At 40.4% G+C, this 25,904-nt stretch overlaps 1 protein-coding gene across 1 annotated transcript in view; it reads left to right on the top strand.

The window, feature by feature from the left end:
* Positions 1-23,889, top strand: part of LOC148479281 (vomeronasal type-2 receptor 26-like) — an 86,076-nt gene extending 62,187 nt beyond the window's left edge. The window contains exons 5-6 of the mRNA XM_088454697.1: positions 10,065-10,188; positions 22,979-23,889. Of these exons, the coding sequence (XP_088310823.1) occupies positions 10,065-10,188; positions 22,979-23,889 (1,035 nt within the window). The remainder of the gene's footprint in view (positions 1-10,064; positions 10,189-22,978) is intronic.
* The last annotated feature ends 2,015 nt before the right edge of the window (positions 23,890-25,904 follow it).

Here is a 25,904-nt window from a genome sequence, read left to right on the forward strand (position 1 = left end):
AAAATATTGGTATCTTCTATAAAAAGATTCCATTCTAAAACCACTTATTCCAGACAATCCATTTTTTATATATAGAAGAGCGGACAACCTAATAAATAAATTGGTTAAAAGTGCAGTCCCATAAAAAAGGACCAACATAATAAAATCTAAAGGATTCTATAGATGCGGGCTGTGCCAGATGTGCAAAAATCATCTGACATAACCAATTAAATTGGAACAGTATAGCTCCAAATACACAGGAGTTAAGTACGATATCACAAAATTTATTACATGCAATAGTGTAAATTGTGTGGCCTTCAATATATAGGATGAACTACCCGCTCCTTGAAAGATAGATGGTCAGATAGATGATCAGAGCACGTAAGGAACATAAAAAAGGGGTTTGAGAAGCACTCAGTGTCACACCATTTTAGAGAACACCATAACAGCTCTTTAAATGGGGTCCATAGAGTGATGTGCATAAAAAAACATTGGAGGAAAAAGAAGATAGACAATAATTAAGCACAAACAGAAATGAAAATTATATACGAAATGGGGACCCTTCACCCAAAAGGAATGAATATGGACTTTGAAGAAAAGTGGTTTTTATAATAAGTTTTTCATAAAAGTTCTTATAAAAGTTTTTTTATAAAAGTCTTTTATGTAGTATTTTTAAGGGTAGTGATTTAAATATTTTTTCAGTATGTTTTAAAAGGTTGAGATTTTAACGATAGATGCCTTTTTAAACTTAGACCACTTTTTATTGGAGCCCTTTATTATTTTAAACTTCAAGAAATTATGTTTTATATGGAGTTCTATATATTTTTTAAATAATATGAATTTCTGGATGCACTCAATTATTATGGTAATTGTGTTTTCCCACAAAGTCTTAATTGTTGTTCAATACTATATTTACAAATAGTGCCCATTAGTGCATATTATCTGTTATAATCTGTTATTTTTTTTGTATTGTATAAAACCATTGGAAACGATATATTTTAATCAAGGATTAAGCATTATCCCTATGTGGATAATCATTGATTAAAATAATGTGGTTATCCCTATGTGGTTAAGCATTGATTAAAATAATTAAGCACTGTACTATGTGGACCAATTAAATTATAGGAGGGGGGATATAAGTAAGAGCATTTTGGTCTAGCACAATACACCTTGACAAAGGCTTTATGTAAGCTGAAACGCATTGGTGGATGTTGAAAGAGAAGCTGATCCAGACCAAGGCACAGAGGGTGGATTCTTGAACCCGGGAGGTACCCTGCTATTACAACTAATGCATGATGGTGTTATTATACAACTAGATGTCTAGTACACAGCCTCACAACTATTTTTTTATATAAATTGTCACTGAAATAAAACTTTATCACACTATTGAACTTTCTCATATTTCCTCTGTTGTTTGAGGAACAAAAGGCATCAGAGTGTGTATGAAGAGGATAACATGTGACAGTTTTTTTGGGCAGACCAGTGTATTTTAAGGAAGAAGAGGTTTATATGCACAGATCTATAGTGAAGGAATTAATCCTGTAACATCGGATCTATGGACTATCGATGGAGACATTTTATGGTCAATATAATAGATGTACCGATTTACCTTGGAGGAACCTATTTGTTAACAATGGATTTGTGGACTATTGTTTGTGATATTAGGTCTATTAAACAACCAAAGAATAGAGACTAATTCCCTATTGAGTTTTTTGCACAAGGTTTACCCATTTTTCCATATTTGTCTATTGTCTGGTGTTCTGTGGGTGTACACCTTATTAAACTTCTGCATCATTTTTCTCATATTCGTGAAGCGCTCAGATTATAAAATATTTTTTTAGTTGTAGAGGGTAATAGACCTGTTGGGGCAGGCCATTGCAATGGTAGAAGATTATAGTAATAAACTCTCATTTTCCTATAGACAGAAATCATGTGAGTAGGGACATGTAAATATACAAGGGCTGATTGAAAAGTTATGAGACTGCCTCTGTTTTTCTATCCAATAGATATATGTGACAATGCTATGCTGGTTATTGTGAAGCTTATATATCGATGTGTCTGTACCTGCATATGGACTGCCATATATGTCTTTGTTTGGTTACAGAAAGTGAAAGATCTTTATACATTTCATCATTGTAGATGAGCAAGACATGTCTGTGAGATTACGTTAGAGATGTGTGATTGCATTTTGTGTTAAATTTGGAAAAAATAGAAAATAAACTTATGAAATGTGAAGGCAAGTATACGTCGGAGATGTAATGACAATCACCTTTCAAATGCCAGTGAGAGTACCCAATTTCCTGACATCAAATGTAATGTGTGACAAAAGTTGATTTAAAATGAACCTTTTGCAATATATTTGCAGATTTGGCAATGCAGACATTTGGCAAGCGCGGTGGATGGTCTCCTAGAATGAGCTTCATCAGACTATCACAAATTACTGTACTCTTTGAAGTGCTTCCACTGCCAAAACATTTCATGAGTATCATTCCTGCTTTTTCCAAGTTTACCAAAATTCAATCACACATCTGTAATGTAATCTCACAGGCACATTTGCCACATCTGCTAAGATGAAATGAGCAAAGATCTGACCAAACAAAGAAGACTGTGGCAGTTAAACAGCAGTTTCAGACACAATGATGTATGATTATGATAATGATGTGAGATTACATTACGTCTCCTCTTCATAAGCCACCTCTTTCACTTTAGTCAACCTCCCAATAAATCTGTCACTCTAAACTGACATGATACCTGCAAAAATGTTCTAGCACTGCCAACAACCTTTGGAGGAAGTAATGCATTCATGCTAACTTTCTTGACTTCATGTCCTGAGTCATGCTCTAAGGATTCAGGACCTCATCCAGAGTCAGTCGTTGCGGCCGCTCGGTCGGAAGGGAAAAGGGGCTGGATAAGCAAATGAAGCACTTGCAAGTTGCGTCGTTATGATGGGATCGTTAGCTGGATGAGCGAGGAGAGGATGCGGCCGTAAGACTAAAAACATGCCCCCTTCTCATTCGCTATACACGTCATCTCCGGGCATATAAGGATTAATCGCGACCATCAGGAACCATCAGAGCTGCTCGTAGAGCTTAAGGCTGACCATACCCTCTCTTTAGCACTTTGATCAAGTCAGTGTAAAAACCACCCATGTCACGTGTGCCATGACACTACTTTGTTAATTATGCACTGCCATTAAATGCTGTTTGCATAGTCAGGCATGCCTGCATTTGGATCTCCACTCCCCCGTTCACAAGCACCTTCCCCTGTTGCCACCCACAAATGGCTCATCCTGTCACTCAAACTAACGACCTGGCTGAGTTCAAGGAGAGAGCAATTTCTGATCATAACAGCTAGTTTGCGCACGTGCATTGCGAAACTTATGCATGCGTAGTTTAGCGAACATCGATGCATACGACTGAGTGGCCGCTTACGACCGACTCTGAATGAGGTCCTCATTTCAATGATGAATCCACCATGATTATTTTGTGAGAGGTTGGGAATGGTGGATGAGTGGCTACAAATAAAAAATTATTGAATGTACTGAGCAAATACTAAGCATGGCCATGTAGAAGCTGGCATTATGGTCAGCTGGCACCTGTAGTTCGTAAGAGAAAGAAGCAAATAAAAACACACATTTTAATGTAAAAAAATTGTAATAAATAATGACAAAACAGTTTAATTTCAGTTTTTGTTTTTGTTTTATACTTTCCTGGCCTCATTGATTTGACAAAGTCCTCTTCACCTTTACTCAGACAACTGTAAAAAATAAGTAGAGTGCATAATAGGAGAAATAATATGAAGTTATTAGCTATAATCATGATGCAATTATACAACCAATGAATACAACCAACCTAATGGTTTAATTCAATGTGAGAAATATAAAAAATAAAAATATATACAACTATTGCACAAATTACTTCCCTCTATCATTATTGAGGATCATCCCATCAGTCATAAGTCTTGATCAATGCTTTCTATACCCTTAGTGTGTGCCCACCCATGGTTATCGAAGAGAAAGAAGTGTCCACAATAGTGCATTACCATATTTTAAAAAAATGTATATTGTCTCAAAATAGAAAAATAAAATCCTAAAAAAACCTCACATCTGCTGACATTGACAAGTAGTCGTGGATATACCAAAAATTTGCTTCACAAAGGCATGCAGTATAATTAAGGCTCTGGAAACCCCTTCACGACTTCACGTGACACAATGTTCTGGTCCCTTAGACTTCAGTCATTAGGATCACTTCTCCAACTGCCACCAATGCATTTTGAATATGAACTCTATCTCAAGGAAGTGTGGAGAGGAATGATGAGGGGTTTAAGTAGCATGGCATGCAATTTCTTCCAGGTCAAAGGTTGACTATAAACACTCTGATAAAATACATTCTAAAAACTGCTGGCGGTTGTAGTATTCACATAATGCAATAAACAATGATAAAAAAATCCTAAACATTTATTGTAACATGATAAATCCACAAATAAATTTTGAATACAAAAGAAGTAATGGTCCCATACTTCCGGTACGATGTTGATATTCCATACTTGTCCAGGGGTCCTAAACTTTAATTGTTTGTACCCCCATTGTGTAAATATAGATAAGCAGAACAATGAAATGGTTCACACATTGTAATCACACTGTATTCATGCCAGTTCCGAGTCTGTTGAACACAAATGGAATATACAGATCAGAAGTGATGTGTCGCACAATCCAGCTTGTAACCAGTGACATAACTAGGGGGGTCGAGCAGGGCTCATGCCCTGGGCACCATCAGACCAGGGGCATGGGGGATGCCGATGGCCGCAGTCCAGGACAAGGATGATCAGTGTATTGAAGACCACACACTAACTACGACAGCCTCTGGCTAGTACACTCATACTACCCAGTGGCAGTGTGTTTGTTTTGGCAGCCAGCCAATGAGAGTCAGATAGACTCTCATTAACTGCAGCACCCACTACCGGAGCCAGGCTGGAGCTCACACATGAGCTCCATATTCTTGCTCCCACAGTGGATTATGGGAGAATAGTCATGACATCTCTCCCATAATGCAGTGTGGGTCAGCCCAGGAGGATAGAGTAGCAAATGGCAGTGGGTGCAAGTGTAGTGTAGTGTAGTGTAAGTGTAGTGTTTTTTTACGTGTTTGTCTTTGTCTGGCACTAGTGGGGGGCACTACTAGGGACACTATGTAAGGGACACTACTGGGGCACTGCATTTGAGGGACGGCATAGGGGGGCCACTAGTGGGGGCACTGCATAGGTGGACTAATATAAGGGGCACTGCATAGGGGGGACCACTACTTGGGAAACTATATAAGAGGTACTACTGGGGGACACTTTATAGGGGGACTGCTACTTGGGGCACTGCATAAGTGGGGACTACTTCTGGGGGCACTATATAAGAGGTACTACTGGGGACACTGTATAGGGGGGGCCACTACTGGGGGCACTGCATCAGGGGGACTTCTATGGGAGGCACTATGTAAGAGGGCTACTGGGGGCACTGCATTGGGGGAACTGCTACTGGTGGCACTACATTAAGGGGGGTACAACTGGGGGCACTATATAAAGGGCACTGCATAGGGGGTACCACTACTGGGGGCACTGTATAAGGAGCACTACTGGGGGCACTGCATCGGGGGGACTACTACTGGGGGAACTGCATAAGTGGGGACTACTGCTGGGGGCACTATATAAGAGGTACTACAGGGGGCACTGCATAGAGGGGACCAATACTGGGGACACTGCATAGGGGGAACTACTGCTTGGGCACTATATAAAAGGTAATACTAGGGAGGAATTGCATAGGGGGAACACTACAAGGGTCACTATATAAGGGGTAATACCGGGGGCACTGCATAGGGGGGACCACTACTGGGGGAACTATATAAGAGGTACTACTGGGGGTAGTGTAGTGTAGAGTAGTGTAAGTGTAGTGTTTTTTTACGTGTTTGTCTTTGTCTGGCACTAGTGGGGGGCACTACTAGGGACACTATGTAAGGGACACTACTGGGGCACTGCATTTGAGGGATGGCATAGGGGGGACCACTAGTGGGGGCACTGCATAGGTGGACTAATATAAGGGGCACTGCATAGGGGGGACCACTACTGGGGAAACTATATAAGAGGTACTACTGGGGGACACCGCATAGGGGGACTGCTACTTGGGGCACTGCATAAGTGGGGACTACTTCTGGGGGCACTATATAAGAGGTACTACTGGGAACACTGCATAGGGTGGACCACTACTGGGGGCACTACATCAGGGGGACTTCTATGGGAGGCACTATGCAAGAGGGACTACTGGGGGCACTGCATTGGGAAACTGCTACTGGTGGCACTACATTAAGGGGGGTACAACTGGGGGCACTATATAAAGGGCACGGCATAGGGGGTACCACTACTGGGGGCACTGTATAAGGGGCACTACTGGGGGCACTGCATCTGGGGGACTACTACTGGGGGAACTGCATAAGTGGGGACTACTGCTGGGGGCACTATATAAGAGGTACTACTGGGGGCACTGCATAGGGGGGACCACTACTTGGGACACTGCATAGGGGGGACCACTACTTGGGACACTGCATAGGGGGAACTACTGCTGGGGCACTATATAAAAGGTAATACTAAGGAGGAATTGCATAGGGTGAACACTACAAGGGTCACTATATAAGGGGCAATACTGGGGGCACTGCATAGGGGGGACCACTACTTGGGGAACTATATAAGAGGTAATACTGGGGGACACCGCATAGTTGGGACCACTACTTGGGGCACTGCATAAGTGGGGACTACTTCTGGTGGCACTATATAAGAGGTACTACTGGGGACACTGCATAGGGGGGACCACTACTGGGGGCACTGCATCAGGGGGACTTCTATGGGAGGCACTACGTAAGAGGGACTGCTGGAGGCACTGCATTGGGGGAACTGCTACTGGTGGCACTACATTAAGGGGGGTACAACTGGGGGCACTATATAAAGGGCACTGCATATGGGGTACCACTACTGGGGGCACTGCATATGGGGGACTTCTATGGGAGGCACTATATAAGAGGCACTACTGGGGGCACTGCTACTGGTGGCACTACAAAAGGGGGGCTTAAACTGGGGGCACAATATATAAAGGGCACTGCATAGGGGGTACTACTACTGGGGGTACTTTATAAGAGGCACTACTGGGGGCATTGCATAGAGGGGACCACCACTGGGGGCACTATATAAGGGGCACTGAATAGGGGGGACCACTACTGGGGGCATATATAAGGGGCACTACTGGGTGCACTGCATAGTGGGGACTATTACTGGGGGCACTGCATAAGGGGGACCACTACTGGGTACATTGCATAGAGGGGACTACTACTGGGGGCACTATATAAGGGGCACTACTGGGACACAGCATTGGGAGGACTACTACTAGGGGCAGTACATAATAGGCACTGCATAGTGGGGACCACTACTGGGGGCACTACATAAGGGGCACTACTGGGGGCACTGCATAGGGGGGGACTACTGCAGGGGACTCTTTATAATAGGCACTACTAGGGGGCACTGTATAGAGGGTACCATTACTGGGGGCACTACATAAGGGGACTACTACTGGGGGCACTATATAAGGAGCACTACTGGGGACACTGATTAGCGGGGACTTGGGGCATTATATATGGGGTGCTACTGGGGACAGAATAGGAAGGACTACTACTGGGGGCACTTTATAAGGGGCACTGCATAGGGGGGACCACTACTTGGGGCACTGTAAAATGGGTACTACTGGGAGCACTGTATAAGGGGCACTACTGTAAGCACTGCATAGAGGGGACTGGGGGCACTGTAGAAGGGGCACTACTGGGAGCACAGCCTAGGGGGGACCACAACTGGGGGCACTGCATAGGGGAACCACTACTAGTGGCACTGTATAAGGGCCATTAGAGTGGGCACTGTATAAGTGGTACTACTGGGGCACTGCATAAGGGGCACTGTATAAGGGTGCATTATGGGGGGCACTGTATAAGGGTGCACTACTGGGGCACAGTATAAGGGGCTCTAGTGGGGGCACTGTATAGGAGCACTACTACAGGGGGCACTGCTACTGGGGACATTGCATTAGGGGCACTATTACAGTGGTCATTGCAAGAGGGGCACTACTACTTGTGGCATTAAGGTGCATATGGAATGGGAAGGAATGTTCCCAGAGTGATGAGAAATGGTGGTGTGTTATGTTGTCACGCCCCCATTTTCAAGTGGCCATGCCCTTACAACATGTGGCCAAGCCCACTTTTCCAGCACTCACCGAATTGTGGGTGGGGCTTCTTTTTAAACTTGCTCTGGGCTCCAAATGCCCTAGTTATGCCACTGCTTGTAATGATGTCTCTTTCCAGTGAATGGAAACCTCAATAGATTGATGGCTGATCATGATGTTGTTCATGCAAATGACTTACGTGCATAATACATTTCAGTATGAATGTAATAAAACAATGATAGTAAAACTAGCATGTAATTACAAATTAACTGGAGGGGAAATGGAAAAAATGAATAAAAATGGGCATAACAAACTATGCAAAAATAACCTATTTTATTTACATTCGGGGGGAAACGGTTGCACAAGTGAAAAAAGGGCAGGCTTGCTAGCACCTGTAGTCCCAATGTAAATATAAGACACTTTTATTATTATCACTATTACCCCTGCACCCACAGCCAGGGGTGCACAGAAGAGCCCTGGGCTATAGACCAGGCCTGGGGAGATCAGGAGATGGGGACTCCTATTTTGGAGGTTCCCCACTTCCCCTGGGATCCCTGGCCTGTGCTGACTAGTATCAGGTTTTAATTGTTTGGCCAGGGGACACGGTGAAAGGGTCTCCTGGCTATGGCATTACACTCCAACTAATTAGAGCCCGGGCTGTTTTTAAAAATATGGGAAACCTCACACAATTTTTTCCCAATATTTCTAAAACCATGGACGGCTTTCAAAGCTCAGTGCTGGTTCATAAAATATAGGTACCGCTACACATTTTTTCTTCTATATTTTTAGAACCAAGACTGGATCACAGAACCTGAGGGGGGAGGAACCCCAAGTTATTTGTTTTCAATATTTAACACTTTTTTTTATTCATTAGAGGCAGAAACATACACTGACCACACTGATCTGTGTATATATTTGCAAGAATCACTGCTCAGGGTGTAGTCTTTTTTAAACTTCTATTTTTAACTGAGTCTGCTTAGATTACACCCATGATTATAATCAGGATTCATGGTAAAGTTCTGTGTTGTAGACCTGTCTATGGAAAGGACTGCTGTGTTTAAATGATGGTGTATTCTTTTATATTTGTGTTTATGAGTGTATTTCAACTTCAGAAATCAGATACCACCTCTAAAAATATGGAAAACACATATGTTTCTGCCATAGTATATCTCAGTGTCTGTAAAAAAAATGCTAAGGGCCCCGTTTACAAACGAAGTATAACCCCTTTAGCGCTCGCTAAAGGGGTTATACCATTTTGCTGTATTTAGTAAACAGCGGTAATCTTAGATTACCGCTGTTTGTACAGCATCGCTCTCGCCATCTAAAAGATGGCGAGAGCAATGCGGGCCCCATTTCCGGCAATGGAGACCCGGCGGTGCCTTTCCGGCTTCAACTAAGCCTTCCAGGCACTGCCGGGTCTCCCTGTCATGCACATCGCAGACGGACCATCGCGCATGCACATGACCCTGGAGTCCCGTCGCTGGCAGCTTTAGGCTGCCAGCAGCCCAGCAGAGGACCTTGACGAGGACGAGGATTCCGCTGGACTTCGCAGGACCTCGCCGGAGGGGTAAGTATTACTAAATACCAGTGGAATTTTCGTTTGTATCACAGTGATACTAAACAAAAATTGCCGCTGGTATTTCACTTGGTTTGTAAATGGGGCCCTTTATATGCTCCAGATTGCAAATCTATTTCTGCACCTTGCTTTATTAAAACAATTATCTATCCAATACCTTTCTGCTTACCAGTATATCTGCAGAATAAGTATACTGATCCTAAGCTGTAAAAATATGGGAACATGATAGAATGTTCAGGTAAACTGCAGAACCTCATCTCTTTGTTTCAATAGATGCCACATGGACAATGTACTGAAAAGTGTCAGGATGGATACAGAAAAGCACCAATGGGAGGACACCATGCATGTTGCTATGACTGTGTGCCGTGCTCAGAAGGAGAAATATCCAATAAGTCTGGTATATGTACAATATTTTACTAATTTGATTTGGAAGTAGAAGCAAAGGAAAGAAAATGTGAATTCACAGCAAACTGTAATCAGCATCCAGCACTTTGTAATGTTATTACGTTATGTGATAATTGCAAATATGGTAATGCAGCAGGAGGCATCACGTCTCTTGTGTATTACTTATCCAAGCTACATTGCCCAAAGAAGCATCATCTACGAGAGCATCGGCCAGCTGCGGGACCCATGGGGTCCTGCAACCAGCCCCCACAGTTTAGAGGAAGAGGCCAGGAAATCTCCATCAACAGACAGAGATTCTGGCCTCCCCCACCCAACGGCGGCGACACATCTCCATTTCAGGAAATGGAGGCCATGGCCACCCCTTCCCATGTCCACCAATGGCAGCAGACTATCAATCAATGACAGTCTGCTGACAGTCTGTGTGCGGGATCGCAGATCCGTTCTGTACATGTGCCAAACAGGTAATGCACCTGCGTAGATTCCCTAACATTGGGAGTTTGCATTCAGCACTGCAATAGCGTGCACTACTGTATCAGGCCCTGAGTTTGTAAATGAAGCATTCGGTGTGGAAAAAAGTCACTGTCACTTCATCATAGCACCTAAGATATAGATTCACACTCAGTTACACACAGATAGACAAGTGTCAGACATTAAATTAATCAGTGCAGTCTCCTTATGAGTCTTAAGCTGGGCATCCACTTTACAATTTTCTGTCAGATATTTGTCCAATCTGGCTGGTTGGAATGAAAACCTGGTAATGTATGGGAGCAATGTCAATCATCCATTTGCTCACAAACACTGGAAAATAGCCAAAAATGGTTGTTCAGACAAATTGGTTAGAAGTTTTAGAACACACAAATTTAACCAATTTGAAAAATTGTTTTTGTCCATATTTCAGTGTTAAAAACCAAATGATCGATTGTCATTTGCTCCCATACATTACCAGGTTTTCATTCCAACCAGCCAGATTGGACAGATATCTGACAAAAAATTGTATAGCGGATGCCCAGCTTAAGTCATATCACATTGTGCCTAAAACACACATTTAAATGAAAAATATGCAAAAAGATGCCAAGAGCTGGAAGAGTCGAATTGAGATTGAGAGCGGCTGTTAGGTGCTACTACAGCAATAGTGTATGAGGAAACATATGTATGTTGTAGCCAATATTATTCGAACTCCACTTACAGGTTGAAACACAGACAATTCCATGTTTAATAGAGATGAGTGAAATTCTTGCTGACACATTGAAATTTGCTGAAGGTTCTAAAAAAAAAGCAAAATTAGAACCTACTGTATATGCAGAGGTTGTGTATGTGTAATAGTGTAATTCTATGTGTAAAAGGAGAGATATCTATGGAAATACTGCAACAAGATAAAAATAATAATAATTTGTGGGTAGGAAAACAAACAATAAAATTGTGCTCAATTTCCAATTTAATTTAATTTTATCTTTTTAAATCTGGGCGTGATTCTCATTTCTGTCCATTCGGCTTTATTCTGAGTTGTGCCCGTTAGGCCTCATTATAAGTTATGCCCGTTATGCTTTATTCTGAGTTGTGCACATTAGGCCTCATTCTCAGTTGCACCCATTAGGCCTGAATCTGAGTTGTGCCCATTCAGTCTGATTCTGAGTTGGGCACATTAGGCCTGATTCTGAGTTGTGCACATTCAGTCTGATTCTGAGTTGTGCCCATTCAGTCTGATTCTGAGTTGTGCCCATTCAGTCTGATTCTGAGTTGTGCCCATTCAGTCTGATTCTGAGTTGGGCACATTAGGCCTGATTTTATTTTAAATCTATAAGACCTGATTCTGAGTTTTGCACATTATGTGTGATTCTGATTTGTGAACAATAAGCCTGATACTGAGTTGTGCACATTATGTGTGATTATGCATTATGTCCATAAGCCTCTTTATGAGTTGCGCCAATCAGGCCTGACTTTCAGTTGTGCTCATTAGTCCTTATGCTATGTTGTGCCTATTCAGCCTGATTCTGAGTAGTGCCCATTAAGCCTGGTTCTGAGTTGCACCCATTAGGCCTGATACTGACTAGTGCATATTAGGCCTGATTATGAGTAGTGCCCATTAGCATACCTCCCAATATGACCCTCTCCAGGAGGGACACAATGCTCTGGCCCTGGACTTCAATGGTAAGAAGTGGGGCTGCAGCGTAGTGCAAAATTCAAATAGGGGAACCACACCAACTGTCATTTCAACTGCTGCCAAACAGCACTGGCTGGGACTTATTGGCAGTTGGTGTGACTCACCTTTTTTAACTTTGGACTGTACTGCAGCCCCACCCCTGGAGCCGCCACCAATCATAAATTACCATGGAAGTCCAGGACCACAGCAATGTGTCCCTAATGGAGAGGGTCATGTTGGGAGGTATGCATTAATCCTAAATCAGAGTTGTGCCCATTAGGCCTGATTCAGAGTTGTGCACATTAGGCCTGCTTCTGAATAGTGCACATTATTCCTGATTCTGAGTTGTGCCCATTCAGACTTATTCTGAGTTGTGCACATTAGGCCTGAATCTGTGTTGTGCCCTTTAGGTCTGATTCTGAGATTTGTGCACATTAGGCTCCTTCTAGAAGACAATAGTTAGAATCTGATCGGTTGCTATGGGCAACATCACTTCTAAGAACTCTCACTTTAGTACATTTACCCCTCGGCCTCATTCTCAATTGCACCCATCAGGCCTTATTCTGTGTTGTGCCAATTAGGCCTGATTCTGTGTTGTGCCCATTAGTCCTTATTTTATGTTATACCTATTAGGCCTGATTCTGAATTGTGCCCATTTGGCCTGATTCTGAGTTGGGTACCTTAGCATACCTCCCAACTTTTATCCTCCAAAGGAGGGACAGGTCGCACGCCTAAGGCCAAAAAGGGGCGTGACTTAATGGAAAAATGGGTGGAGCTTACAGAAAATGGGGCGGAGCCTCGCTGCTTCCCTCGTTTTCGTCACTTTGGGGGCTTGTCCAGCAGTCTCCAAGATGCTGGGCAGACCCCAGGCTCTCCCTACACAAGTGAACAGATGCCGTGCGCATGTGCACGGCATCTGTTCTCCTACTGCACAACTTTCCCCCCACCGCGGGACACTGCAGCCCCCAGGCAGGACAGCGGGACAGTCCCAGAAAAATGGTACTGTCCCACTGGAAGCAGGACAGTTGGGAGGTATGCCTTAGGCCTAATTCTGCATTGTATGCATTAGGCCTTATTCTGAGTTGTACACATTAGGCCTGTTTCTGAGTTGTGCACTTTAGGCCTGATTCTGTGTTGTGCCCACTGGGCCTCATTTTAAGTAATATCTATAAGACCTGATTCTGAGTTCTGCCCATTCGGCCTGATTCTGATTTGTGTACATTAGGCCTAATTCTGAGTTGTGCACATTATGGGGTAAATTTACTAAGATTTGATTTGGTCCCAATTTGCCTCGTTTTTCAACTGCCGTATTTTTCACTTAAAAAATCTGGAATTTACCAAGCTCCCGGTTTTGACATAATTGTTATGATTGATGGTGAATTTGGTTGATCCTGTCCATTTTGAACTCCCGATTTTACCACCCAAATTTGTATCCCAAACAAGCAGGCTTCACATATCAATGAAATATGTGCAGACTGTTTGTATTTTTATTTTTAGGGTTAATTTTTTGTAAAAAAATTGATGTGAGGCCCCCTCCAAAAAGGGTAACCAGCCCTGGACTTGTTAGCAAGTCCTGGTACCTAAAATTACAGTGAATAAAACATGTAGGGTTTCACCGTAAATTAGGTACCAGCACCAGGCTGCAGGGCCAGTCCTGGTTTTCATTATAGGGGGAAAATATTCTGTAGGGGTCCCCCTACAATTAAAAACAGCACCGGATCCTCTCTAGTGGGGGGCTGATGCCACAGTCAGGGGAGCCTCTCCATGGCACCCTTGGCCTAGGCTGATAGCCCAGGGCTATCTCCGTCACCCCTGGGTGGTGGGTGGCGGATTGATAGTGTATGTGGTGTGTAAAAAATAGAAGTAACAACATTGTCTTTACAGTGAAACTACATGTCCCAGCAAGCCTCCCCCACATGCTGGTGCATTGAGAACCACAAATACCAGCATGCTGGGCTTTAATGGCCCGCTGGTACCTGTAGTTCACCTGTAAAGAAATGTGTAAAAAAACACACAACACAGACACTGTGAAAGTACAATTTTATTACATACTTACAAAAACACACACACACATACTCACCTACATTACCAGGAGTGGTCCCCTTGTAAGAAGTAGGCATCCAAGGTCTTCTTAAAATTATATTTTTTACACAATACAAACACTATCAACCCACCACCTACCGCCCTAGGGTGGAGGGTATAGCCCCGGGCTGTTAGCCTAGGCCAGGGGTGCCCTGGAAAGGGGACCCTTTCATTGGGGGGTCCCCAACTCCCCAAGGGATCCCTGGCCTGGGCTGACTAGTGGTCAGGACTGATGCTGCAGCAGTGAAATGGCTCCCCTGGCTGTGGCATCAGCACCCCACTAGAAAGTATCCAATGCTGGTTTTAATTATAGGGGGACCCCTATGCAATTTTTCCCCCTATAATTAAAACCAGGACTGGCCCTACAGCCTGGTGCTGGTACCTAAATTATGGTGAAACCCTACACATTTTGTTCCACATAATTTTAGGTACTAGGACTGGCTGGCAAGTCCAGGACTGGTTATCTTTTTGGGTCTGTCCTCACAACTTTTTTTTAAGTAAACCCTTAGAACACCCTTGCCATTCAGAAACATACACAAATCATACTGATTTGTGTATGTTCAATCAAAACTAGCAGCTCAGGAGGTGTTGCATTTAAAACATCTATTGAGTCCCTGATTTAAGTGTAAAATGGGTGACTTTAAGCAAAACAAATAATGGTAAATTCCTGGTTTGTATTAAAAAAGTGAAGTCCGATTTTAGCCGATGGTGATATAATTCTATTGTTCAAAATGGACAAATTTGCGGCATTAAACCACCTGATTTCAACCTGAAAAAATGAAGAAACCACCCAACTTTAATGATAGTTAATTCCCGATTTGCAAAAAAGTGATATTATTACCAGAAAATGCAAATCTGGACCAATACAAATCTTAGTAAATTTACCTCAATGTGTGATTCTGAGTTGTGCACATTATTCCTGATTCTGAGTTGTGTACATATAGGACCTTATTCAATTTGAGGCAAAAAATCTATGACATCATTTTCGCCTTTTTCAATTATCCCAGAAATTCAATTTCAAAGACTTTTTGCGGTGTGAGTTAACACATTATTGTTAAATAATGTGATAACTTTTCTCCATGTATTACATGGTGAAAAAAAGTGCAGAATTGGGGTTTAGGGGTGCAAGTTTAAAAAAATAGCCCGCATCACTGGGAATGTCCCCTAATAGTAATGTGTGTCAAAAAAATAAAAAATAAAAAACACCCCAAAAAATGAACTTTAATTTTGAGGGTGAAATAAAAATAGGGTACAAACTTCTAAAATAGCACAATTGATTCCAGAGGGGTTCCCAAGTTTGCGGCAGGTGTTTTCTTCATTGCGGGTGGTAGCAGCAGGTGCATTTTTGAAGAATTTTCAAAATTCACTTTTGGGACTTAAAAATATGCTTGCACCTATTTTCATGTACCCCGAATTTGATGAGTAGTTTTTTTTTGCTAAAAAAAGCTAAGTGCTATTCTTCACCCTCTCTTCACAGGCACATTTATGCACCTGCCGTGGCTATTTAAAAACCCTGATTACCTTCAGCAGGCAAAGAAGCCAGTTTCTGAGTTACACCCACTAGTGTCATTATGAGTTGCGCCCATCAGCTTGATTCTGTGTTTTGCCAAGTAGGCCTGATTCTGAGTTGGGCACTTTAGGCCTGATTCTGAGTTGTGCACATTAGGCCTGATTCTGAGTTATGCACATTAGGCCTGATTCTGAGTTGTGCACATTATTCCTGATTCTGAGTTGTGCACATTAGGTCTGATTCTGAGTTATGCACATTATACCTGTTTCTAAGATGCACACTTATGCTTGATTCTGAGTTGTGCACTTTAGGCCCAATTCTGAGTAGTGCACATTAAGTCTGATTCTGAGATTTGTGCACATTAGGCCTGATTCTGTGTTGTGCACATTAGGCCTTATTTTGCATTTTGTGCATTAAGCCTCATTCTAAGTTGTACACATTAGGCCTGATTCTGTGTTATGCCCATTACACCTTATTTTATGTTCTATTAGGTCTGATTCAGAGTTTTGCCTGATTCTGAGTTTTGCACATTATTCCTGATTCTGAGTTGTGCACATTAAGCCAGTTTATGAGTTATACCTATTAGCCTCATTAGGAGTTGCGCCCATCAGCTTGATTCTGTGTTTTGCCAAGTAGGCCTGATTCTGAGTTGTGCACTTTAGGCCTGATTCAGTGTTGTGCACATTAGGCCTGATTCTGTGTTGTGCACATTAGACATGAATCTGTATTGTTGACATTAAGTCTGATTCTGAGATTTTTGCACAAAAAGATAGATTTTGAGTTGTGCACATTAGGCCTGAATCTGTGTTGTGCACATTAGGCCTGATTCTGTGTTGTGCACATTATGTCTGATTCTGAGTTGTGCACAATAGACCTGAATCTGTATTGTTGATATTAAGTCTGATTCTGAGATTTGTGCACAAAAGAATATATTCTGAGTTGTGCACATTAGGCCTGTATCTGTGTTGTGCACATTAGGCCTGATTCTGATTTGTGCACATTAGGCCTGATTCTAAGTTGTGCACATTAGGCCTGATTCTGAGTTGTGCACATTAGGCCTGATTCTGAGTTGTGCACATTATGCCTGATTCTGAGTTGTGCACATTAGGCCTGATTCTGAGTTGTGCACATTAGGCCTGAATCTGTGTTGTGCACATTAGGCCTGATTCTGAGTTGTGCACATTAGGCGTTATTCTGAGTTGTGCACATTAGGCCTGATTCTGAGTTGTGCACATTTGGCCTGATACTGTGTTGTGCACATTAGGCCTGATTCTGATTTGGACGCATCTGTTGCCACATTTATGTTTTACCTTTATTTAAAACCTTATCTATTATCCTTATGACTTCCACTCATGTGTAGTGGAAATAGTTCTAAGGCTGGTTTTTCCTATGAGGAGTAACTTGCATTTTCATATGTATATAACATTCACCAAGATATTTTTTTCACAATAGTATTATAGTGCTAATGTTTTTGGCCTCATACTTTAGTTCACTTGGTGACTGTTATATCTGTACTTCACTATTGAATGTTACTGTTTTTATTTTTTTTTATAGAAATCCTTTTGTCACATTATTTGATTGTCAGATTGTATTAGCTCAGTGGTCATCAGTAATGAACTGTATTTTGTTTGTCTGCACAATAAAAAAAATTATAATAGATGACAGAAAAATATGGGGCCAAATGTAATAGGGTGAGAGTTTAGAAAATGTTTGAGAAAACTCGCACATATTTAAACTCAGCCAATGTACTAAAGTCACAGAACATGTAAACTTGCATGTTTTTCAGATTTAAAAAACTCTCAAGATTTAAACTCTCATCCAGGTGTTTCCTGTTTTGAAAATACAACTCGATCAATGTATTAGTGTGAGAGTTTTACTGCTAAACTCTCACATTTTCTAAACTCTCACCCTGTTACATTTGTTACATTTGGCCCATAGTCTTAATAGACAGTTGGAGCTTTATGATTATTTTCATGGGATAAAATCTTTTACAGTGACTTTAAAAGAGGATTATCCTAAACAACTACAAAGATTAAGGAGCAAATCTACATTCAAGCCTCTGTTTAATAATGCTTCTCCTAAAAAATGTAGTATTTATTTATTAACAGTTTCTAATATAGTGCAGCATATTCAGTTTTCCGTGTTTTACAAATGGAAATAACATTAATATAATTAAACTGGGTAGTAACAGACATAAAGGTAAGAGGGCCCTGCTCGCAAACTTGCAATCTATAGGGAAATAGGTGTTGAAACACAAGGATAGGTGCTACACATTGCAAATTGTCCAATCAGATTGCAGAGGTTATTGGCGAACTGTATGATCCACTCACACAGCAAAGTTGACCTAGGGTCAGAAGCATTGGCGGCTCCAGGGCTACAGCATAGTCCAAAATTCAAATAGGGGAGCCACACCAACTGCCAGTGGATCCCAGCCATCCATGTTTGGCTGCATTTGAAATGGCAGTTGGTATGGTTCCCATATTTTAAATTTGGACTGCGCTGCAGCCCCACCTCTGGAGCCACCACTGGTCAGAAGGATGTAAAATTGAAGAAGGAGAAAATACTGTATGTGAGGTTATGTGTAAACTGTAAGAAATTATGTAATTAGATAGGAAAGCTACTGTATGAAGTTTATGTGGGTGGTTCTGCAGGGCTGAAACTAGGATTTTTGTCACCCGGGGCAAGACAGTAATTTGGCGCCCCCCCTGGTAATTCCCCATAGTAATGCTCCCTGCAGCAGTGCCCCTATAGTAATGCCCCCTTCAGCAGTGCACCTATAGTAATGCCCCCTGAGGTAATGCCCCTGTAGTAGTGCCCATATAGTAATGCCCCTGTAGTAGTGCCCATATGGTAATGCTCCCAAAGTAATGCCCCTGTATAAATGCTCCCATTGTAGCCCTTATAGTAATGCCCATATAGTGATGACACTGTAGTAGTGCTCATATGGTAATGCCCCCATAGTAATGCCCCTGTAGTAGTGTCCATATAGTAATGCCCTCATTGTAATGTCCTTGTTTTAGTGCCCATATAGTAATGCCCTCATTGTAATGCCCTTGTAGTAGTGCTCATGTAGTAATGCCCCTGTAGTAGTGCCCATATAGTAATGCCCCTGTTGTAGTGTCCATATAGTAATGCCCTCATTGTAATGCCCTTGTAGTAGTGCCCGTATAGTAATGCCCTCATTGTAATGCCCCTGTAGTAGTGGCCATATAGTAATTCCCCTATAGTAGTCCCCATATGGTACTGTCCCCATAGTAATACCCCTGTAGTTGTGCCCATATGGGAATGCCCTCATAGTATTGCCCCTGTAGTACCACATACACACACAAAAAACAATACTTACCTTAAACCTCGCTCCTACATTGCGTCTGGTCCACCCAGCTGCTCCTCAGAACTATGGGAGATGTCATAGTGCCTGTGGGGAGCCAAAAGCTGGAGTTCAGGAGAGAACTCCAGCCTCCGGCTACCGCTGCGATAGGTGCAGAACTATGGGAGACAATGGAGGTGCCGGGCACCAGCACTGAAGGGGCACCTCCTCCATTTCCCACAATATATTCACACTACTTAATGCTGTAAATATGTACCCGGAGTGTACCGGCACAGCAATCCCAATACATTTCACCTCTTCCTGGCACCTGAGAAGTCACCATAACCATATACTAGGATCTGTGTCAGGCCATAAGATGCCTCTTCCGTCTATCTACAGCCTGTTCCTGCTCATTGATGTCGCTGCTCCTCAGCAGCTTCTCATGACAGTGTAACTTCTTAGGGAGGGGCACCACATTATAACTTACCTCCGGGTATCTGGGATGAATTTATGACACTGCACTGTGCTACTGGTAAGAAGCCAGGCACCCGCTGGTAATAAAATCTCAGTGGGCATCCAGCTTGGAGCACCACTGCGGCACTGGGCTGGAGGGCACTGGTGGTGGGTGCAGCGGCGCACCCTGTGCATGTGCACCTCCAGCCCCTCCCCTAGTTGTGGCCCTGGGTTCTGTAATCTGATAAGCTTGTCTGAAGAGGTAAGTTTTCAGGGAATGCTTGAAGGTTTGAAGACTAGTGGAAAGATTTTTTTCTGCATGGGAGGGCAGAGTGGGTGCAGCCCAAAAGTAGTCCTGTAAATATGAATGTGAACTAGTAATGCATGTGGATGAGAGACGCAGATCTTGTGCAGAGTGGAGATGTCAGCTTGGAAGATATTTTGAGATAAGAGATATATGTTGGTGTGGTTTGGTTAATAGCTTTTTTTGAGTACAAGTATTTTATATTGAATATGGTAGAAGGCCGGTAACCAGTGGAGGAACTGACAGAATGGATCAGCAGACAATGAACATTTAGCAAGGAAGATCAGCCTTGTAGCTGCATTCATTATGGATAGAAGCGGTAAAAGCCTGTTTTTGGGAAGGAAACTATTTCAATAGTCAATGCGGGAACTAATGAGTGCATGGATTCGAGCTTTTGAAGTGTCTTGTGTGAGATATTGTAAAATTTTAGCTATGATTTTTATACATATGTAACATGAGTTTGAGAGAGATTATTATTGAGATAATTATTTTAATATTATACTTTATTTATATGGTGCCACAAGTGTTCTGCAGTGCCTTACATAGTGCATAGAACTAATAGGTGACCAAAAACAAGTAACTTACATTACATTACAGTGAAATACAAGGACACAACTTATATACATTGCAGAAATAGTGATTAAAGCACTCACAATAAGCTGCCGGGAGTTGGCAGTCCCGTGTTAGGTGCCCTAATGGGGAGTAGAGAGAAGAAGAAAATGTAAAGAGAAGCACATGAGGGAAGAGGTCCCTGCTCATGAGAGCTTACATTCTAAGGGGAGGTGCGGACAGACAGGCATGACACAGAAGGGGAAGAAAGGAAGACAATCTCATTATTGATTTTGTGAACTTCTGTGAGTGGCTTCGGTACCCAGCACTTTTTCACGCACCCCAGTAGCTCATGAATGATGTTGTGCAACGTACCCACTGAAATGTTAATTTAATCAGGAATGTCAGTAATGCAAATGTGTCTGTATCAGACCCTCACTGGGGCACAAACTGTCATCTTGGTGGACGTGCTTGTTTGGCCAGATTGCTGCTCATCTTGAACATCTGTCCTGTCATTTTTAATGGTAGTTTATCAAACAGAAACCTGTTTCCATGACATAACATTATAACCATAAACATCAACAAGTTGGTGATGAATTTAAGCTGATGATGTGCCCAAAACCTAGAAATCTGATCACACTACACACCTCAATGTTTGATTATGTTTCCACCAGCCCTACATCTTACAACTGTTATGACAGTACAACTGATAAAGTGCAGTCTAAAGGCCACAAGGGGAAGCAGTAGTCTACCTGCTCTAGCCTAGTGGAAAATTAGAATGAAACAGATGACATTACACACAATAGAGGCTTTGTTAACTTACTTATTGAACCCCTATATATAAACCTGTCTTAATACAGCATTAGCTAATGTTATTGTTGATTGAATTTGTTATATAATATAGTGTTTAGTGATGCCATAATGTTTTAAATATTTTATGTGATTAGTGATGCCATAATGTTTTAAATGTTTAATGTGATTTCATCACTGACATCATCCATGATGACATTTGTCATGCTATTTATTAATGACTTTATTAAAATATTTTTTTTGGGGGAAGCAGGGGTATTTAAGGCAACATTAACATATACCTATCCATATTTTTTAGTATTTTTAATTTATATGTTCACGTTAGTGGACATATAAGCCTATAGACTACAAAACTATTTATTCTTATCAGAATGTGAAGAAACAAAATAATGAAAGCATAATAAATGCAATTACAATAATAGATATGACTGTAAAAATTTTGCCTGTTTTCATGCACTTCATTTTATTATATAATGTTGTATCACTTCTTATCAGTAAGTTGATTTGTAATTGGAGAGGAAACAGGTTAGTAAAAAATATGATTGAAAAATTATTATACAAAATATTTACTAAGTATTAACATAATTGGAAAAACTTGATGTGAAAGATCAATTTTTATGCAAAGGATTGATTTTTCCTCATCTACTGTTATTTGCATAACTCATAATATGTACAAAAAAATTAATTAAAGAATAAAAACCTGGAGTAATGAAGGATACACATTACAGTGTTTGATACATGATGTATCCAGAGCATTTGTACAATACATGTATTATTTAAATAATTTTATTTGTTATGTAATGTACACATATCAGTATTTATACTCATTTAAATATTAGTATATTTTATAGATAATATAATATTATTATTTCCATTTGTTGTTGGCATCTTTTGTTTAGACTTAGAAATGTTCAAATTCATAATTTAATGTATGGTAAGCATTGTTTTTCCTTCTCAGAAGATATTTTTGACTTCTATAAGTCATTCCAAAATCTAAAGATGAACAAAATGATTAACTATTTTCAAAATGTATCAAAAATCATTTAAAAATATTTTATGCCTTTGCATTTTTTAATGGTATAATAAAATTTATAAAAGTGAAATGATGAGGAACAGAGATGTAGCAATATAAACTAGACAAAAAGAGAAAGCTTGAAATTTGTGGGCACTATTGTGATTCCAGACAAATATATTTGAAGTGACAATATGTTTTTATACATAATCAGGTTAATTTTGTGTGAAAAATAATTGTTGCCATACATATCGAAGAAATTGCAAAGTTGTCTACAAATCATGATCTATTATATTCAGACAAGGATGTTTGAAAATAAGAGAGGAAGTGTTAAAGACAGGAATAGACTTGAGAGAGAATGACATGTTCCACTGCCAATCAGATTTTCTTTTACATGCTGTCACCTGCCTATCAGCACATTCAGCACACAACCCTTCAGCTTTTCCATGACATGACACATATTTACTTGTTTTTCTCTGCCCACCAGATTTTCATTAATTTGCCCACTTTTAGTCACATGAGAGAAAGAGAGACAGAGAGTGTGGAAGAGAAATATATAGAGAGAATAAGGCAAATTGTTACTGTAGTATTTTATGTCACATTTTTATTCCATAGGCAATGAACATTGTGTGAAATGCTACGATAATGACTGGCCTAATGATTATAAAAACAAGTGTGTTTCCAAAGTGCAAGAATTTCTTTCTTATGAAGTGGACTACATAACTTTGTTTTTCTCTGGCATGGTTGTGTTATTTGCTGTTATAATTGTCTTCATATTTGGTATATTTATCTTCTTCCGGAACAGCCAAATTGTCAAAGCAAATAATCGTAACCTCAGCTTTATTCTCCTCATCTCTCTAAAGTTGAGTTTACTTTGTGTATTTCTTTTCCTTGGTTGCCCAGTGGATGTTACCTGCAAGCTGCGCCAAATCTTCTTTGGAATCATATTTACTATTGCTGTCTCATCAATCCTGGCCAAGACTATCATGGTTTTCATTGCTTTTAAGGCCACAAGACCTGGAAGCTACTGGAGTAAATGGATGGGAGCCAAACTACCAACTTTTTTAGTGTTGATTTGCTCATCTATCCAGGTCCTGAATGGTGTTATCTGGTTGTCAGTGTATCCTCCATTTCAAGAGTTTAACATGGATACTTATCCTGGGACTATTATCATCCAATGTAATGAGGGTTCTGAGTTGGCATTTTATTTCATGCTGGCTTATATGGGATTCTTGGCAGCTATGAGCTTTGTTCTGGCTTTCATGGTGAGGACATTACCTGACATTTATAATGAGGCCAAATACATCACATTCAGCATGTTGGTGTTCTGCAGTGTTTGGATCTGTACTATACCTGCATATCTTAGCAGTAAAGGGAAAAATATGGTTATTGTAGAAGTTGTAGCTATATTAGCCTCATGTATAGGAATTCTCTGCTGTATATTTTTCCCTAAATGTTACAAAATACTGAGAAAACCTGAAATGAACAGAAAAGATCTTTTGTCCTTGGAGAAAATACATTTTTGATCATTACAGTAATTTATTGCCATTAATAGATCCTTAATCTCTATTTTGCTTAACATATATTAAAACACACTAGGAGATAGGAAGTCAATAAGTTGACAGGGTCATTTGGTTGACAGGTTTAAAAGGTCATCAGGGTTGAAAACTTGAAATTCAAATGGTTGGCACAAAAAAAAGTAGACATGGTTTAGGGTTAGGATTAGGCTAAAATAATAATAAATAATCATGTGTCAACCTTTTTTGTGTCAACCTTTTAAGCCTGTTGATCTTTCAATCCTGACAACCTAAATTTCTGCTGACCAATTATCTGTCGACCTTATGTCCCTGTCAACCTAATGACCTTGTTGACATATTGATTGTCAACCTTTTTATTTTAGATCCATCAATACTCACCTCTTCTGATGATTCCACATGAAAAGTGCAATGCTATTTAAAATGTAATAACTCAAAATGTAAATGAATTATCTTTACTCAATCATTCATCATATCCGTCTATATTGGTAATGTGTTCCTCTCCATTATTCCTAAATTCTAATGTCTGGGGGTCAATTTATAATGTTCCTACCCCACAATTAGTTTGTTTCCCAATCCTCCCATTTTCACCTCCACAATACTTCCAGAATCAGGTCCTTCCTCACCCTGGAAGATACTAAAACTCTCATCCAGGGTGTCATCATTTGTTTTCTACATTATTGAATCTACTATTTTCTGGCATTTTTACCTCTAACATTGAACCTCTGCAGACTACTTCTACTTCTAACTATGCTGCCTATTATCTCATTGCTGTACTACAACTGCATCATGGCACCTCTGCCATTTACTCTACTGGCTCACTATAACCCTCAGAACCACATTGAAAGTACTTTCCCTCAACTACAAAGCTTTCAATTACACCTCCCTTCCCTAAATATCAAGTCTAATTTAATTTATCTTCCTTTAACGTCATTACTCACTCTCACATTGTGGATTTTCCTAGGACTGCCTCATCCTCTGGAATGCTCTGTTAGACTTTCAGTAGCCTCCCAGCCTTCAATCATACCAGTAAAACTATATTTTTTCCAATCTTGTTTACTACTTTTTTTATCTCTGCAGCCTCTACCCACTTCTAATATGCAGTTCTCTCCCTATTTTATCCACCCCTTTGGATCATAAGGTTACTAGAGCTGGGCCCTCTTCCCTTTGTTATCTCTAAATAAGTTTGGTAATATCATACTGTTTTTTTTCTAAAATAGTTTTCTTATTTAGTGTGTATTTATGTAACTTATTAATAGTTGTATTCCTTTTACCATAAATGGTGCTACAAAATCATTAAGACAACTTTCATTTAAAATAATAATAATAATAATAATAATAATAATAATAATAATAAATGTTTGCTAAATTATGTATCTCTGGTGTCTTGGTCTGTTTATTGAGTGTTATGCTTCAAATCTTATATCTTCAAATGTATATTGTTAGTGTTTCATTAAAAACATTAGTTAACAACTAAAATGTAAACTGTTCTTATTTTTTGTTGTTTAAATATTGTATGTCAATTTATTTTTAAAATGTTAACATCTGCAAATAATGATAATAATAATAATAATAATAATAATAATAATAATAATAATATTTTGCTGATTGTAATATTTTTAATAAAATTTACATACAGGACAAAAAAAACAGGGTGAGAGTTTAGAAAATGTGAGAGTTTAGCAGTAAATTCTCACAGTGGTCGAGTTTTATCTTCAAAATGGGAAAATATCTGTATGAGTTTTTAAATTGTGATTTTTTTTGTAGCTTTAAAACCAGCAAATTTGCATATTCTCATTTTTTGGACAAGATTAAAAAGTGTGAGAGTTTACTGCTAAACTCTCACCATATAACATTTGGCCCAAGATCTCTTATTATAATATCCCTATTAATATCTTTTACACTTTAGGCACCACAAGCTTTTTAGAAAGGAATACAAATAGTAAGAGTCTAGCATGTTGTCACAAATAATGCAATGTACAGATATACCCAGCTACATTATTGCT

The sequence above is a fragment of the Taudactylus pleione genome, unplaced genomic scaffold (assembly GCF_031769625.1).
Source record: "Taudactylus pleione unplaced genomic scaffold, aTauple2 ptg000627l, whole genome shotgun sequence".
NCBI classification, from domain to species: Eukaryota; Metazoa; Chordata; class Amphibia; order Anura; family Myobatrachidae; genus Taudactylus; species Taudactylus pleione.